Source organism: Crocodylus siamensis, chromosome 3 (genome assembly GCF_052110815.1).
Source record: "Crocodylus siamensis isolate JL-2025a chromosome 3, ASM5211081v1, whole genome shotgun sequence".
NCBI classification, from domain to species: Eukaryota; Metazoa; Chordata; order Crocodylia; family Crocodylidae; genus Crocodylus; species Crocodylus siamensis.
Window position 1 is genome coordinate 258,664,538 of NC_143397.1, and position 18,753 is coordinate 258,683,290.

General features: G+C 50.9%; 1 protein-coding gene across 1 annotated transcript in view; it reads right to left on the reverse strand.

Moving 5' to 3' along the window:
* The window catches only part of ZC3H3 (zinc finger CCCH-type containing 3), a 296,545-nt gene that overhangs the window by 110,623 nt on the left and 167,169 nt on the right, over positions 1-18,753 (reverse strand). The window contains exon 5 of the mRNA XM_090040765.1: positions 14,902-15,095. Within this exon, the coding sequence (XP_089896891.1) occupies positions 14,902-15,095 (194 nt within the window). The remainder of the gene's footprint in view (positions 1-14,901; positions 15,096-18,753) is intronic.

Genomic DNA, 18,753 nt, shown 5'->3' on the forward strand with positions numbered 1-18,753 from the left:
CTGTTTGTGCACCCTACCCGCTTTGTATGTAGGGAAGTCGCTTTGCAAGGGAAGAGCTGGAGAGGAGGAGCTCACAGCACAGCCGGAGTCAGAGCAGGGCACCATATAAACCCCGTATCCCTCTTTACCGGGCAAGACAGGAAGCGCAAGTGGCTCACAGGAGCATTTTAAAGACATGCAGATGGCCTTGGTGGAAGTGTCAGCCAAGGGGCCAAGGACTGACTGCAACAGAGGGGCTGGACCCAGCTACCCCATTCTCAAGGCAGATGCCCCATATCAGGATGGGGGTGAGGTGTCATATTTACTCAAATCCAAGACGGGATTTTTTTCCCCTCATTCAGTAAGGGGGGGAAGCCCCTTATCTTAGATGCGAGTCCAAGGGGTGGGCAGTAGTTGCAGCTCTAACCCCGAGCCTGAGGTCAGAGCAGTAGCTGCTACTCCCCACAACTGCAACCTCCCCAAATTTAGATTATTAACACTTTGATAGATTTTCCATGTCTAGAATCTAATTATGTCTTCAGTTCAACATCGTCTTGGGTTCGGGTGAAGGCAGTCGTTGCCCGTACTGCACCTGTTCTGTGGAGAGAGGTCCTGGGTGTCTAGTGTGGTCACCCTAACACCTTTCACCAACTCATTTTACTTGTTTGAAGCCCCACAAGGAAACCAAAATTAAACCAGCCCCTATGCACAGGTGACCACAAGCCCTCGTGCTGCCTTGGAGGCGAGGCAGATGCTGCTCTCGTGGGCCCTGTGTGCACGGCTTCAAGGGGCTTTTTCCAAGGTCCCCACGATTTTGCCAACTGTATAAGGGTAACGGCGCTCCCAAAGGGCGCACTTTGTACTCATTCCCTGTCTGGCACTTCTGAACCATTCAACACCACTGGTTCTGCTGAACCCAGGTAACGCACAGCAGACATCTTCTTCTAACCACAGCAGTGCCTTTTATAGGTCACATTGTCCCTGTACTTTTCCCTCGTGCTGCACAGGCAGCCTGCTTCGCGCCCAGCCAGCGATTCATTTCAAGGGCTCTGGCTTTATTGCTGAACAAAAAGTTTTCCAGTTGGCACTGAGGAAATTTATTTCTTTAATTATTATTCATTTAAGTGGGTTCCACCGTTTCAGACGATCAGCACTAGTGGCTGCTGGGGGTAATTTATTATACTCACCGGACGGCAGGAGTCCTCATTCCCAACGAGGTAGTGACAAAGCAAGGTAGAAGCTCGTGTTTGAGGCAAGCAGCCACGCTCCACTCCCTGCCTTCACGCTCACCTCCTGGAGCTGCACCCTGGCTCCTGGGACAAGTCTGCGTGTCGATGAAAACAAGTCCTGAGCAGCCTGTTATTAGGGAAACGCACCTCTGGTTTCGGCAAACAGAAAACGCTCCATCAGTTCAAGGCTGCTCGATGTCCAAGCTTTGGAAAGACACACGTGGAACACCGAACCCTCCGAAACTCTCCTGATCTCAGTGCAAGCTCCCATCTGGGCCGCAGCAGCAAGATTATTCTGATCCAACTCAAAACGGCTCGGCCATTTAGAATTAGAAATGACAGAGTCCCTGCCCCCAGGAGCCTGCAGCCCCAGGGCCTCCCTACAGCCCAGCCTCGCAGTGTGCTGAAACGAGCCTGCTGGCAGGATGCTGAGCTCAACTTCGCTACTGGCCTAGATGAAGATATACGCTGTATTCAACCATGCAGCAGCAGATCCCTGATCAGACCCTTCCGGGATCCAGTCACTGCAAAACTGCAGGTTTTGGAGGGGAAAAGGGATGGGGGAGAGGGGCCAAGAGATCCCAGATAGAGGCTGTGCCCCCACTGCAGAGGAAGACAACCCCCCGCCCCCACCCCAGTCTGCACCAGTGTAACCTGGGGGAAATTCCTTCCTGACCCCAAATATGGAGACTGGTTTGAGCCTGAGCGCAGGGGCAAGACCCTCCAGCCAGGAGCCTACGGGGTTGGTGCCAGCAGGAGCATTGGCACAGCCCTGTCCCCATCCCCAGCCAGGGCTCAGCCAGCACCCAGCACCTCTGGGGGATACTTAAAGCTCCCTGAAACATGGAGCAGAAAGGTGGGGGGCAACCAGCAAAGCCCAGAAGTGTAAAAAATCCCCACAGTAGAACACAGGCATCACTACGCCCAGACCATCCCTGACCAGCAGCCATTCAACCTCTTCTTCAACACCTCCAGCGATGGAGAGTGAATACAGGACACACAGTGGCTAAGCAGACTGGTCATATCAAACCCACAACCCTCCATTGACAACGCTGCTCTTAAAATCATAGAGAAGCAGGGCTGGAAGGGACCCGCTCCAGCGGTCACATCTAGTCCAACCCCTGCCTGAGGCAGGATCAGCCCCGTGCAAACCAGCATAGACAAACAATAGTCTAAACTCGCTGTAAAACCCTACTGCCTAGGAAGCAGGTGATTGCAGAAGAGTGGCCGGTTAATGCAAGCGGGTAGCTCCCAGCAGACTGCTTTCCATCTAACTTCTAAGCAGCTGGGGAGCGCAAGCCACATGAGCTATGTTCCCCCCGGTCTGCATGAACACCCCTCCGCTGCATCATGCTGCACCACGTCCAACGGGCACTCGCCCACCGCAACACGGTCCCAGCCCCTCGGTCTGCCAGCTCCCCAGTGCACCCTGCCACTCGGGTGCCCCCAGAGCCATGGGTTGCCCTGCACCATGCCTCTTCCTGGGGCAAGGGCAAGAATTGGAAGCTGGAGGATGCCTTGGACTTGGATCTCAGACAAGGGAGCTTGGAAGCCCTGGCTGCTGCAGCCGGGTGGACAGGCACAAGCTGACCCCTTGGAGGCCGCATGTGGCCTGCAGGCCACAAGTTGGACAGCTTTGGCTTGCCCCATGGAAATGCAGATCACATCTGTCCAGGATAGCCCTGTGCTGACAACAAGAAGAGACATTTATGCAGCACCTCCACAGAGCTTTCCATCCATTTGACCCCTTCCTCACCACCCGCCTGGAAGATACCAACACCCCCGTTTTGCAGAAGCGGGGGGCAGAGAGGAGTGCAATGCCCCAAAGTGGAAGACTGGAGATGGGAAGGAGTCCTTTAGGCGGACCTCTGCAATGCACGCCACCTGGCAGCGTGCTGCCTCTAATGCCTTTGTAATAAGGAAGAGCAGGGTGCTGGGTGGGTGGCAGCACTCGGCCTCCTGAAACCCTTTTTGCTTGTAAATAATAATAATAATAATAATAATAATAATAACAACAACTAACTCAAGCCCTGAAGTGCTGGCCTGCATCCAGGCAGCTAAATAGAGAATGGATTGTTCACACAAGTCCTCGGTGACATCACTGGCTTGATGGTGGTGCTGAGCACTTTATCATCTGTGCAAATGTGGAAAGTGCATTTCTGTGGCGCTCAGCACTTCTAAAATTAGTTGGTAAACAACAAGCAGATAGTGCACTTTCTGCCAATGCATCCTTCCCGCTCCCAGCTTGGCTCTGGAGGGATTTTTATTTTTTTTTTTACTCCTTTCACAGAGAGCAGAGTTTCCCAACTGCATGTGGAGTCATGCTTGTCATCATCATCATCATCATCTTTATTAGCTGCCCTTCTCCATGACTGTCCGTGGAGCACCTCCAAGAGATTTTACAGATGTGAATGAGTGCAGGCTCCCTGCTGCCATGGGAAAAGGGAATGTCCATCCTCTGTATCTGATGCAAGGAGGAACGGAGGCATAGAGGGGGGCGTGGAGGGATCCATGTCCCTGCACAAGTGAGTTGAAAGGGTGGGAAACTCCTGAAGGGATTTCTCCATTGCCCAGCAGTGCAGTACTGGAAGCCACCCAAATGTCTCCAAAACAGCATGCTCTCCCTCTCCCAAAGTGTAATGGAAGAAGCTGAGGCCAGGTGCCATGGTGTTATTGCACACCTCAGCTCCTGGAGAGTCTCGTGACTTGTGGGAGAATTGTAGCTTTCATTAAATAAAGAAAAAAGGAAGTGTGGAGTCCTGCTGACAGAAAAAAAGCTTAAAAACCAAAAGCAAAGGAAAGGAAACAAAGAAAGACAAACCCTCCTGCTGTTTCTGGTGCTGAACGCTTGGCGTAGGCAGCATGGAGACAGCCCCGTTAGCTCATAAGAGCTTCCTTGCACATCAAGATGTTGAGAGACTTGGCACTTATCCTAACTGATCCCCAGCTCTCTTCTTGGCCACTCATCCATCTGGTCTATTATAAAAGTGTAGGGCTGGAAGGGACCTGGAAAGCCATCTAAGTCCTACCCTTGCTCCTCTTTCCCTGCACACATGCAGACTTGAAGTTCCTAAACCATCCCAGACAAGCGCCCGTCCAGCTTGAAGCCTCCAAGAAAGGAGACTGCACGCTTCCACGGGCACCATGTCCCACTGTCCTGCTGCCATAAAAGTTAGAAATGATTTCCAGAGCCAAAAGGTTCAGAATCAGTGCCGAATATGCTTACTTTTAAACAGCCACACAAGGTACATATGAAGTTACTTATCCAGGCTTTTATAAAGCCGTATACCTGGCTAGCACAGAAGAGGCGCAGGGGCCAAGTGCAACCACCTGACTTCCGCATCCATCAAACAGCGAGGCCTGTGATCAAAGACCCCAACAGGCCAACATGCAGCTGCACCTGAGCAGGATTAAGACGGGGGTCCTACGTGCATGGACTGCCAGCCTGGAAGGAGCTGCGAATCTGTCCCAATGTGAATGCATTTTGTGCAGCCATCACACCGCCATCCAATCTCCAACACGGTCTTCCACGGAGCCGTATCCAAGATTGCAGCCTGGCCAGCTTGTTTTGCACCAACTCCTTACTCCGAGACCCCCCTCGCGCTCCCAGACATATGCGGCATGCGCTCTCTCCTGCTTGATTCGTGGGGAGGAGATACAACAGAGCCATTTCTCATTGCATGCGATGGAAGGAGGTGCCCATGGACGCGACTGAGCAGGCATGTGGGAGCCTCCAGCCCTGGGCACCAAGCTGGGGAAAGGGAGGGGGAGTTTCCAAGGATGAAGATCTGTGCATGGGAAGGGGCTGAAAAGCCAATCCAGCAAACGGCAGCAAGCACAGAGCGTGCCTGGTAGCAGCTCGGTTGCCTTTTGCACCTTCAAATCCATCGCGTTACCGAGAGTTTTAACTGTGACCAGCAGCAGCTCTTTAATAGACTGAGGTCAGGGCTGCTTTCCGGACAATGTCAAGCCTTCATTTTGTTTCTGCTGCTTTCAATCTTGTACTGGGTTGCTCTTTTTCCCCTGCCCCTGCCTTTCAAATTTATTATAAAGAAAGCCTGTATTTTTCCAGGACCTCTTGCCCATTTCCACAATTTCATGGAAATTCCTCCGGTGCCCGAATATTGTTTTGTTAGATGCAGGAAGAAACAGAGGGAGGCTCCTTGGTGAGCAAAGAAAATGTTATTTATCCTGCCCAATTAGACACACATCTGGCTGCGATGTAAGAGGGGCCGCGCTGTTCTAACCTGCTGTCCAGTTCACACTCATTTGTCTCGGAGCGAGCCCTGAAATCATTTCTGTACCCGAAGTGTCTGAAAGGCAACTGGGCTTGTCGAGAAGATGCCAAGGTTAAACAGCTCCTTTGTTTCCGTCAGGCACCTTTCGGACGTGCCCTGGGCGACACGGAGGAGCAGGGCAATTCTCTTTACCAGCTCAGCATTCCCATCGGCGCATTTCTCCCGAGCCGTTTGCATACTTGCCCAACTGAATTCAGCATGTTACGTCCGAGTCCTGATCTGCGCTGGCAGAAGGATCTTGCAAACAAACTTTGCTAAGTGAATGGCAAAGCTAAGCCGGGTCCGTGAGGCTTACATGTGCAAGCGCCATATACACCAGGTTTAGTCCTTGTAAGGCGAAGGAGCCAAGCTGTAGCTTGTTTTTAGTTCAAATGAGGTTCTTTGTCATCAAATTTGATCATTAAAGTCCTACTGCTGTCAAGACAAGGGGCTGAGCCCAGAGGATCCCATATGCTGCCTATAAGGACTGGATCTGATGACTTCTCTGACACAGGAAATTGTTGCTATTTTCACCCCAAATAGATCTGCAAAACCAACCCAACTGGGAAAGGAGATGGAGTCTGTTCTGTCTTGCTCATCAGCCACAGGACTGGTGAGGAGAGGCTGAGGGACCTGGGCTGATTGAGTCTGCAGAAGAGAAGACCGAGGGGGATTGAATAGCAGCCTTCGCCTCCCTGCAGGGGGGCTGCACAGAGGATGGAGCTGGGCTGGTTTCAGTGGGGGCAGATGACAGGACAAGGAGCAATGGGCTCAAGCTGCAGGAAGGGAAGTTGAGGTTAGATATTAGGAAAAACTCTCTCGCTAGGAAGGTGGTGAAGCCCTGCAACAGACTCCCCAGAGCGGTGAAGGAGTCTCCATCCTTGGAGGTGTTCAAGACCCAGGTAGACAAAGCCTTGGCTGGGATGATGTAGTTGGGGCTGATCCTGCTTGGAGCAGGGGCTTGGACTAGATGTGACCTCCTGAGCTCCCTTCCACCCTCATTTTCTAAGCTTCTCTAACAAAAATTAATCATGTGCTGCCTGCAGATGCATTTACTAATGGTGAGAAGTCACAACCCAGAATGAACTCAGCAAGGCGCTCGGGTCCCAGGCGGAGCGTGCAGGGTGGCAGCTGAAGGAACACACACCGTTTTACATCTGAAAGGAGCAACATGGACCTGGGGTCTTCGAGACGCAGACACAGACCCCGACATGGCTGTTCCTGCAGTTGCTGTCAGTGCAGAGTTGCATTTCAAGCCCTCATCGAGAACACAGCAAGTCCCCCACGCTTTAGAAACTGCAGCAACCTGGACAATTCATTGCAGAGACGGGTCCTTCCACCAATCATTCATCTGGTTACACATTTGCTTCTTGCTGCAGGTTACTGGAGAATTTCACATTTGACAAACAGCTCATCCCAGAGCCTTCGGCTCATGAAGACTGCCATGACACAGACCTGCACTCAGGATGAGGATGTCCCCCAACAGACAGCCACAGGTTTCTCCAAAGGGAACAGACGCAGAAGGATGTGATCCGCACAGACGGGGAGTGCACTGCGAGAGAGATGCAGGCAGGTCTCAGAAAATGGGATATAAGAGCAAGTGTTTTGAAACCCCATTGCCACTGATTTAGAGTTTTGCTGCTTGCTGTGTTAGCAGTAAAGCATTTCACTTCATCGCGTTTCAGGTCTGGCTGTTTCAGCAACAACAACAACATTGCTCCTAAACCTCCCACTGATCCCAACAAGTGGAATAACTTTCCTATCAAACCAGACAATGGGAAGAAAACTCCAAAGATATATATAGTATTTGCATGCATACAGAGATGCACACACTACAGAACATAACAGGAATGAAGGGCTTTCTATGGACAAAACTGTCTTTATGTAGGTCTCCCAGAGTCAAAAAAAAAATATCTTGAAAAGCAAGGGCTTTTCGTGTTGTATATGGGTATCGCCATGTTTTAAGATGGAGTCTGTTGTGCTTATTGCTGTGATACCATCTGATAAAGTTTCCACTCTTCTTCAGAGGAATATGGAGATATACTTGGTTTTCAGCTCACTCACACAAATAACCTCTTGATTTCCTGACCGCTCTCCCCACAACAGCAGTAGGCACTCCAGAGGGAAGGGAGGTGAATGCCAACCTCAGGGGAGACCTCTTCGATGGCATGCTCTCTGGGACACAAAGTCTCTGGCTCTTCTGCGTACAGCCCCTAGCTTGACGGGAACCCTTAGGTGTTAGGCAAATAATAAATTAAGATAATCCAAATTATGATAATCTATCAGGAACAAAGGAAACTTTCTCAACACATTTATGGTGACGTGTTACACTTCCCCTGGCAGGACCCATGCCTATCCAAGGGCATCTCAGAAATAAAGTCCTCCTGACGTGACCGCCAGCTGAGCTGCACTAGTGTAGACAGAGCTCCCGGGGCTTTGTCGCTGCTGTGCCCTTGACAAAGCATTAGTATAGGACAAAAGGGGACAGATCCCCTCTCCGGCTGCCCAAGCTGATCTTCTTATCAGTCTGGACCCCCCCCAGTTGGCCAAACACGGAAAAGAGCTCTTTGGATCTTGCCCGTGCTTGTTTGTGGGGACAGAGCCAGACGAGTAGGAAAGATTTAAGGAAAACTGGTAAGCTTCAATCACCCATGCACAATGGGGAAAGCCTTGAACAGGGAACACTTGGGAAGCCACAATGTGGGCAGTTAACTAGGATGGACCGAACTTTGCCTTCAGTGGGGACGCCAGGGAGACCGAGAGCAGGGCTGGGCCTGCCGCAGCAAGAAATGCTTAGGGAAACACAGGCTGCAAGCGAATGGCCGCTTTTAGCCTGCACGTCCCCCGCTCGGGCTCCGGCAGAACGAAACCTGCCCACCCCCCCACCAAGGCCCAACTCCGCCGCTCCCCGTGTCCGTGATAACGAGGTGGATTGCAGACAAACCACAGTAAAACTACTGCTTTCCCTCTCACTTAGGGAGACGGATGACTTGCCTTATCACTTCTGGCAGGCTTGTGATTGGCCACTGATATTGTACAGGGTTGGAGGAGATGCAGCCCCGAGACCAAATTCCAACTCGCTGCGGTGGTTAAAAGCAGGTATTTGGGGTGGGCAGCAAAAGTGAATTGGAGCAGCCCAGCTGCTCAGAGGGGGAGGCGAGGGGGAGAGGCTGGCAGAGCGCCGAGAGACAGACACTGGGAACAAAGCTGGTTAAATAATAAATCAGCAGCACCTGTCTGCTCCTGGCAGGAGGCGGCCGGGGAGGACATGATGGAGCGAAAGGAGCACGGTGTCGCAGCCATGCCTGCGAGGGGAGGACGCTGGGTTCAAGCAGTAACCTGCCCAGTTTGTTTAGCATGAACCGGCTCCTGAAATGCAATGCTCGGTTCCTCGGCGGAGGTGGACTTTGACAAACCGCTGCCTGGGCTTTAGCGACCGCTTCTGTTCCCCGTGGAGGAGCTCCTCCCTGCCTCCCCTGTAAAACCTGCAAGGGCTGCAGGCGGGAAGCTTTCCCGATTCGCTTATCTGGCCCAGAGCGTGCGATCAGCAGCTCCGCTGATTTGTGGGTAGAAGCAAGTGTAAGGACTTTATCATAACTCTAATTGTAGCTGTGACAGGAGGCAGCAAAATATCGACCCAATAAATTCTGATGAACGGCAGAAACACACAGCAAAAATTATAACCCACCCTAGGTAAATTCTCAGCTATTAAACTATCAGGAGGGTTTCCCCGCTCTGCGTTATCCCAAACCGTGCTGTATTTGGCAGCCGCGGGGAACTGGAAAGCTCTCCTTTAAATAAACTTTTTGAAGTGCTTGAGATCCAGATGATTAAGCAAATGCGCAGAGGCTTGTGCACAGCAAATAAATACCATCTTGTAGCCTGTCAACTCCACTTGTCCTGAAGGAAAGGGCTCTTATTCACTGGAGTTCACCCTTGCAGGACAGGATGAATTATGGCTGCGTTCCAGAGGAGACCTGGAAATACTGAAGCGTGCGCGCACAGATACAGCTGTAAGCTTATAAACAGTGCCTCGCATGGCAGGGATTACAGAGCCATTTGGAACAGAAGGGATCTTCATCACAGGTCCCCCCTCACCCAAAATCAGAGGCCACCGGCCCCCTCAGGCACTCCCTATCCCGAGAACATCCCCCACTTTCCCCGTTGAAGTACACTGCAATCCCACAGCAGAGCCGGGGTCTCCCTGTTTAATGCATGGGGGAGGCTTAGCAAATCCTTATTGCTCTGACTATTTCATAGACATTAGGGCTGGAAGGGACCTTGGAGATGCAGCCCCCAAAAAAGCATTAAAGGAAAAAAAAAATACACACATGGGGAAAACCTGAGCATATAACAAAACAAAAAAAAGTAAGCTTGGCTTCCTCCTGGGACTGTGGCCCCACTCGACCCAGCCACGTCCTGCTAAAAAAATTCTTACAAGTCACCTTTAGACACCGTCACCTTCACAAGCCGCTACCGTTCATCCGCCCAGCAAGCCCAAGCAGGGGGTCTCATGTTTCCTCTGCACTGGTCACTGACATCAGGAGCACCAAAAAAAGCCGAGCGGGTCTCAGCGGTGCCCCGGGTGTAAGTAAGGACACGAGCAATCAGAGGGCGTGCTGGCTTTTTGCTGGTGTCAACGGCACGAACAGACCAGCTAGCAGCCTGCGCTCCCCGACGACACCTTCTATGGGAAAATGGATCCGAACGTTTTTTCAAAATGAAATAAAAAGCTCTATTGAACGCTTGAACTCGTTCCACTCTGCGAGCCCGCTGCGAGGAACCCGGTACTCGGTGTCGCGGTAAGGCTGGTCGTTAAGGGGTCATCCTTCTGCACCTGCTTTAATGGATTTAATCCCTGCTGCTATTATCAGGAGAGGAAAGGAGCTGAGCCATGCGTGCATGCGCTACTGCCCTCTGGTGGAGCACAACTGCCCACCTGTGTGTCATAGACCGCTCGCTGCTCGCATCGAAAGGAGACTCCTCTTTAGCTTTTAACTGCACTCTCGGGATGGTCTTGTCTCGGGAAAGTCTTCTCTCCAAGCCGCTGGAAGGCAACTGCTGAATTTTGGATCTAATCTACCTTGCAGAGGTAAGAAGACGAGGAGAACAGTCTACTCCAGCCACAGCTCTGTGGGTTTCCCATTTTCCCCGCACAGAGTAAGCCACGAAGGGGTCTTCAGCATAGAGGAAGGAGGATGGCGATGCACTTGAATAGCCGCCCCAAGCAGGCTGGTCCCTATGTTGTAGTTAGTGCTGCCATCGCCCCTTTCCCATTGCTTTGTCCCAAACTGGGGCACCAGAGACTACCTACGCTCCCCACCACAGCGTCACAAAAGAAATGATGCTGCCTAGCTCAAAGGGCCTAGAGTCAAAGTTGTATCTAAGACTTAAGTTTCTCTCCTCAAAACTGCCTCCTGCATGGTCTCAGCCTAGACCTGGATATTCCTAGATAACCTTTGCACATCCAGCCTGTGCTGAGCTGCTGGAAAGTGAATTTGGCACTTTCCAGCAGCTTAACAAATTGCTCACGTACTTCTCTGCACTCGGACAATTGGAGAAAAAAAAACTGGTCCAAAACTCCCATTTCAAGGCTGGCACGTGCTCTCCTCAGTGAGGAAAGGCTGCTGAGGAAACGGAGAAACACTCAAAAGCCACAGCAACTTAAATGTGCTCTGTGGGCAGCCAGCCAGGTAAGTCCTTCCAGGCGGAGAGTGCTTATTTGTATCCTGACGGCAATGGGAAAGCCGAGTCAAGAAGCAAGAATCCATCAAGAGCAAAGCAAGAACGAGTGCATGCACCCACCGATGGCCCAGACTGCTTGCCCAGAGAAGGGGCAAAGCTGAAACGTTGAATGGACTGGATGGTTGAGACTGCAACAAAGCTCACGACCACACAACAAGCATCTTCTCACGTGTCCCTAATAGAACGGAGGAGGCTTCACCCTGCAACCTTCTTCGCTGTGAAATAGTCTATATGCCGTGCCTCTGAATGCCTACAACCCTTCTACCACTTCTTAATGCAGAAAGCTCTCTGCCCAGACGTATACCTTCCAACGCATCTCCTGGAAATGAGGCGTCTACACTCACACCAACGTCTCTCCTTCTGGGAGCATGGGCTTTAGCATGGCATTTGCAAACTGCTTGATATTGGGTGCCACTGAAAGTTAAGAGCAGTCAAGGCACACGGACACTTTGGAAAATCCATCCCTAATATCAAAGACCTTGCACGTGGGGCTTCCTGGCCTGGCCTGCTTGGACTGGGGTCTAGCTGAGTTTCCTTTCCCCCCAGTTCTGCTCAACCCTTTGCAAAGTGCGCACTCCCCTTGTCTTCCCCCGCGGCATGTGGCAACAAACTGACTGGTCCAGTGGAACAGGTTAGACATGAGGAAGATTTTTCTCATTAGGAGGGTATTAAAACACTGGAACAGGTTACCTAGAGAGGTGGTGGACTCTCCATCCCTGGAGGTGTTTACAACCTGGTTCGACAAAGCCTTGTCCGGGATGACGTACCTGGGGCTGGTCCTGCTTTGAGCAGGGGGTTGGACTAGATGTGACCTCCTGAGGTCCCTTCCCACCTTCACTGTCTGTGATTCTGCGAATCACAATCTTTTAAAACTACCAGCAAGGTGTACATACCCATGCTCACATGCACAAGCAATGGTGGGGAAGGCAGTGCACAGTATCCACCCATGGAGCGGGCGATGAAGTACTTATTTCATAGAACCACAGTTTCAGCAGGGACCTCACGGTCTAACTGGCCCAAACCCCTGCAAAAATTGCAGCAATACTCCTGAACCATCCCTGTCCAATACTTAACCAGTCTCCTCTTGAAAAACTGCAGCGAAGAACTCCTCTTCTTTCGGGAGATGTGAAGACTGCTGTTGTGCCCTCTCCCAATTCGATAGTCTTTTCTGCTAGCACAACATGCCTCTCCCCATGAGGCCTTTCAACCCCTTTTTCAGCTTTGTCACCCACCTCTGGACCTCCTTGAACCCCTCCACATCTTTTGAAAACATGAAGCCCAGCACTGCACAGAACAGGACTAAGTTGGGAAAACGCCGGCCCCGGCTTCCTTTCCAAAGCGCTGTCCAGACTTCTTTTAATGCTCTCCAAAGGCAGATTACCTGGAAATGATGCTTCATCAACTTTGTGCCCCTCTGACCTCCTCAACATCATCATCTCGAGCATTATCTGCACACTTCTTCATTTCCCATCGGCAGGGCCTGGGAAGCTAATCTTTGGTTTAAGCTAAACCTCTGCCCTCTTCACCTACGGAGATGAAGTGCCGTACGCATTTATCGCCGCTGCCGTTCCTTCCCTCGCCTGCCCTTCATTTCCCACTCTCGATTTTCTGTCTCGCGCCACTTACTGCCCACGCGGCGGATGGGAGGGAGGTTTACTCTTTGTGGCGATGCTGCCATTTGCTCTTTATTTCTGCTCGTGTTTTCCAAACTTCCAGCAGCAGCTCCGGTCCTTCGGCTGACGGGCTTTTTGTGCCTCTTCACAGCTCTTGTACTCAGCCCCTAATCCTCTTCTTTATGGGTTTGTTTAACCGTGCTGGCTGCGGGCATCCCTTGTCAGTTTTTCCCCTGTGTTGGGCCTTGGCTCTCTTTGGGGTTGCTTGCAGGGGGAAACTAGAGGTAGACTGATTTTGGGGGCGTTCATTTGGATTCAGATCAATCCCTAAAATTCTGCCCCACTTTATCCGCATTCACGTGAAGTTGGGGCTTGGGGAGCACTGCTGCGTTGCTGCTTGCCAGATGTGGCCAGAGAAGGATTTAAATTCTGGTTGCATCGTGGTCGGCAGGCCCCAAGTGCTCACCCCTCCTGCTTATCATACCGTGCCCATTTCCTCTAGCTGAACAGAGGAGAGGGAGGGAGCCTACTAAAATTAAAGGATGCTCCCTCAACTGGGCAAGGAAACAGCGACACGGCATCCTCAGAGAACGGGCCCTTTCACCCTACTCCACTCTAGTGATCCTAACTGAGAAGCCTTCGTCCCCAGGAAGCTAAGCCTTTTCATGCAGCCTACTCTGTCTGCTCTCATGTGCTGAACTCCCTTTTCAGCCTCACGCTTACGCAGCATCTCAAATTAAGCCTTCAGTTGTAAATCCAGGTATAAGCAGCATTCATTCATGCCTCCACCCTCCATCCCCTGCACTCTATGCAGTCTCAACCCGTCCTGCAAAACCTCCACCCAAAATGCTGCCATGGGCCAACTGTTCGACTCTGCCAAGCTTAATTGTCCCTTTTGATCTTCTTTGCTATCGCGACTACAGAATACACGCATGTCGGGTGCAGGTGGCAACTGGGAAAGGCACAACAGGCCCTCAACCCAGGAACCACTTAAAGCAGAAAACACAAAGCTAGACGTTAAACATGACTGGAACTGAAATGCATTCCAGCGCTCGACGCCATGCTGTTCTACCTCCAACTACAGCCGACGGCTGACACCTCATTTAGCTGACAGGCTAAAGATGAAACACCAATAATTATGCTTAATGGGTAGCTGCAGAAAGAATCACTGCTGTTACTCTTGGACCAACATTAAGCTTAATTTGGGGAAACACAACAAACGCCTGTGCACTTGATAAGCCATTCCCAGCCAGCTATATTATGCAGGGGTATATCTGTATCATAAAGATGAGGGGCGTTCTTACCATGGCTTAAAACAGCAATGGAGGAGAAGTGACCAGGCTTCCACTCAAGCTGCTAGCTGTGGGTTACCTTATTTCCAGTGCTTAACCCAAGTTAACCATCCAATTAGGCAACCCATGTTAACGACACAGACAGCTGGGTCTTTTTTTTTTTTTTAGGGTACGTATACCCTTAGCTAGTTATAGGGACCCATCATTGTAGTACCTAGACACTCGTGAGAGTCACTGTTTCAGGGGAGGGCTGATGACAATTGAATTCAGGCTGAACAACAGGGAGACCACGCGTGCTATTTGGGGACACGCTCCTGAAAGCTCTTTCCCAGATGCATCACAATTTAACACATTTGCACAGGGAAGGGAAACCCTGTCTGGGGAGATGCAGCTGTAACAGAAACGTAGGCTGACCCAAGAACTTTAACAAAGTGGTGCTACATCTTTGTAAGTGGCACTTAGCTTTCAGCATCTAATTTCCCTGTTTGGGAGCGTGCATATTTCTCAATACATCAGACAAGAGGATGCAGCACTCTGTCTGAATCAGCTTATTTCTCTCCCAGCAAAGACACTACCTTCAAAGCCTTATGCTTCTTCCTGACCATTTGGTAGCTGGGACCCTCCACTAGCAAGTGAGGAACACAAGTGCGCCATTCACTGTGCAATGCTGTGAGCTCAGAGACACACAAATGCTGCCCAATCTTGCTGAAGGATGCAGGCGGATGCCTGAACTTGCACCACAGAACAGAGACTCTCTCACCCTTACCCAGTTTGACATGGATCTTGTTGCTCAGGTCGCTGTCCCGGTCTGGGGGGCTGGAGGTTTTGGACAGCTTGTTCGCCGACACCCTGTACATCACACCTCCTATATAGCGATACCCTTTGTTCCTCCATCTCTGCTGCAGCTGCAGGGACTTGCCTCCTTGAGGCGACTGGCGCATTCGGTTTAACACCAAAGATCTGCAAAGACAAAAAGCCAAGGAGAGGAGGTGAGCTGTGCGTCCATAGAGCTGCTGCACAAAGCTGCCCTTCTAAGATCCCTGGGCACCTCTGGCTGCAGGCAGCACTCAGGTGACACGGCCTAGCCTCAGTGGTGACCAGCTTCAGTCCAAAAGGGCCAGTACCTGCTAACGCCCCATGGGAAGGTATGGGGTGCCTCGCAATCCTTGCAATAACTGCAGGGACTCTCCTCCACTCTGTATCACAGCTCTGGCAGGAGAAGACTCCTTAATTCCCCGTTCCCTTTGTTTAACTCCACTGATTACTTCTTTAAGGGCTTTCCCCAACTCTGGGTACTATGAATAGGCTATTCCTAACTGAGTAATGGAGCTCCTAAAACAAACAAACCAGGAACCCCCCTTTAATATACCACATTTTCTCACATACAGCACACATTTTCCCCCAAGAAGCATCTGCTGGAATAGCCATATGGAAGTGCCAAGGAAACCCAGAGAGACGTCAAGTCCCACTTGCAAAAAGAAGCGCTACGAACGCAGGCTTGCCGTTCTGCTGCTGGTGGGACAACCCGCCACAGACCGTACCCACGACTAACTGCTCGAAGTGCACAGGGCCCTAATGCTTTAGCTCAGTGATCCACAGACCACTCCAGCTGTTTGGCCACATGCTTTTCAGAGCCTGGCACAGCTAACGTGGTCTCTTTGAGCTGCCTGGTGCCCACCCTAGCAGACAGGGCAGAGACTGGGAAGTGAAAGACTAGGATCGTATGCACAGCGACTGGCATCTGCTTCTCCTTCTGCTGTAAAAGTGGATTTTACAGGCAGTGCAAGGGAGAATGGAGACCAACCCATACCTTCCCAGCAGCCAGAGAGCAACCCAAGCACACAACCCTGGGACTCCTGCAACACTAAAGGGGCGGATTATTCCTGGGATCTGTCTATGACCCCATCGGATGCAGAGCAGCCGCTAAAGGTAGCGAACCAGCCCCTCAGACCCTCTCTCCTGATTTGTGCTCATTGGCTGCGGGAAGCCCCTGCAGTCGACAGCCCCAACCTCTCCTGGAGGATACCCACCCACATCCAAGCAGCTCATTTTTGTACATATGCCGTTATGCAAACAGAGCTGTGGCAGCCAAATCCAATCCACTCAAATATCAGTCGTCTTAACCATTTAGCACTAATCCAAACAGTAATTTGTTTATGCAAATTAGAGCTCTAATTTTGTATTAGTACAAACTATGCTCATAATGCTATTAACAGAACGTATATAAACCGCGCATTACTGAAGAATATCTGTAAATTAAGGCCTGGTATCCTATCAGCAAAACGCAAACCCTGGAGAGCATTACCTTTAAATGAAGATGTGCTGCAAAGAAAAAGAGAATTGTAAAATGTAATAGTTACATTTATTAGTGCTTAGTGTGACAGTCTATTCATTTAATGTGGTTGTTGCCATTGGCTACCAACCTCCTATATTTGCTGGCAAGTCTCCACAGAAGCAGGGAGAGAAACCTCCAAATGAAACGCTTTGCTGCATCATTCGGGGGCGAAGCCGCTGGCTACCCCTTCCACGTGCTGCTTCAGCCCTACTGCAGGCCTCTGAAGCTGCACTCACATCCAGTTGTCTCCTAAGGGGAGCAAAGACGTGCCCTGTAATTACCGGGCAGCAAAGCAAGCATTTCTAATGGAGGAGCACAAGCCCCGCCATGGGGATCCCGGAGAACAGACAGCTCTGGGTCAACCTCGGGGGCTGCCGAGATTCGCAAGGTGGCACCGGATGAAACGGAGCCGAGTTCGAGTCACTTGCAATTCTCCCCGCTGACCCTCTCCCCACTCCCGTCCTAATGAGGAAGCCCACGGCCAGGTGAGGAAGGACACCCGAAGAGCGAGGGCGCAAGCTGGGCCTCGGCAAGGCCAGCTGCGATTCGCAGCACTGACGTATTTTCTCACATACATTGTGCTCCAAGGGAAGGCGCACACCTTGCTCTTGCAAGGCAGAAGGAAGAAAGAAGGTCTTTCCTTGCAGTAACTGAGTAGCAACAGTTAGGTATAAATAACCCTAACCCTAATTCCTTGCTCTGCTCCCTGTGGACTGGCTGAAGAGTTGTTTCCAACTTCACCTGGCAGAAGTTTAAATGGCAGAAACTGTGTTACCATATTTCCTCATATAAAACGAGCGCCCCAGTTGCCAGCGGATGCTTTTGTGGGGAAAAGTTGTGCTGTATGTGAGAAAATATGGTATATTAAAAGGGGTTTCCTGGTTCGACTGTTTTTAGGAGCTCCGAAAATAGCAACTAATCAAGCACCTTAGATAGTAAGCTTGACTCAAGTGGCCACTGGCATGGAAATGAGAAACAACCCTCAGCAGTGATTCTCGGCCAGGATGTCGTGGTGCCCTGGGCTGCCATCACAGCCTTGGAGGAGTGGTGTTGGGAGAAGAGATAAGCGCAGGCTCTCCCCTACCAGCTCCTGCTCCTCCTCCTTGGCCCCTCTTCAAGCAGGTAAGCACTATATTAAATAAATTAGTTTTTGAAATGGGGTGCCACTCAACTCACAACAGTTACAGAGGGGTGCCTTGAGCCTAAAATGGTTATGCCAAGAACCACATCTCCTACTGCACCCTCACCCACTGCCATTCACCAAGGCTTGCAGCTGGCCCCTGCAGCTGCAAAGGGCTTTGCCACCGAGACATGGTGCACAGCATGCATTATGCAAGCTCTTGCAGGCGCTGGAATTTCCCTGGGCATCAGTCTCCTACCTGGTCGTCTTCTGGGCTTGGCCTTTCTAGGAAACTGGACTAGATGATGCGAGAGGAAACACAGGACTATATTGTATATGTTCTTAATGACATAAATGGACTCTGCTAGCATAGGGATGGACATAGTAAAGTATGTATAATACATCATGTTAAACGCATTATCATCAGAATAATAATTTAGTGTAGCAATATCTCCCTCTGAGCACAGCAGGCGACCTGATCTTAACACTTCCACAGGCCCTTTCTTCCCAGCCAAATACTTCCCAAGATACAAAACATACTATGAGGAGACATGCTCTCAAGTGGCTTCACACTGATGATTCCTGTGTTCCCATTTGGCTGAACCATGAACAACAGCCCCTTACAGGTCTGTATTTGTCTATGGGCTGAAGGGCTGAGAGCAAGGAACCACCATACACATTAAGCTCTAGCATCCGCGTTGCGTCTCTGCCTGCTTTACCCATAAAGGGAACAGTCAAGATGACAGTCTTCTACAGAAGTAAGGCATTGCACAGCTAGACGCTACCTCTATCACCTTAAAATGCAGAAGTCTAACGCCCTAACTACAAAGCCCCGGGTTCTTGCATGAGACCCTGGGAACACAAACCAAAGACGGAGGTTAGACCTGAGAGAGAGAGGATTTGGTGGGCAAAGAGCACCTGGAGGGCAGAGATGGAACAAGCGAGCCAAGCTGAAAGGGGATGTATTTGCCACAAGCCAGCGGAGGGGTGGTAGCTGCTTCTTGCATCTGTTCTAGCCTGAGATAAGTGGAAGGGAAAGTGTATAATTTTAGTAAACGTTTCATTCGGGGGGTAAGCTGCTCCAGTTTGGTTCCCACTTAGCGCAGGTCGGGAAGGACATGCAAACCAGGCGAGTCCCCTCACCTGCTGTAAGATGGGATGAT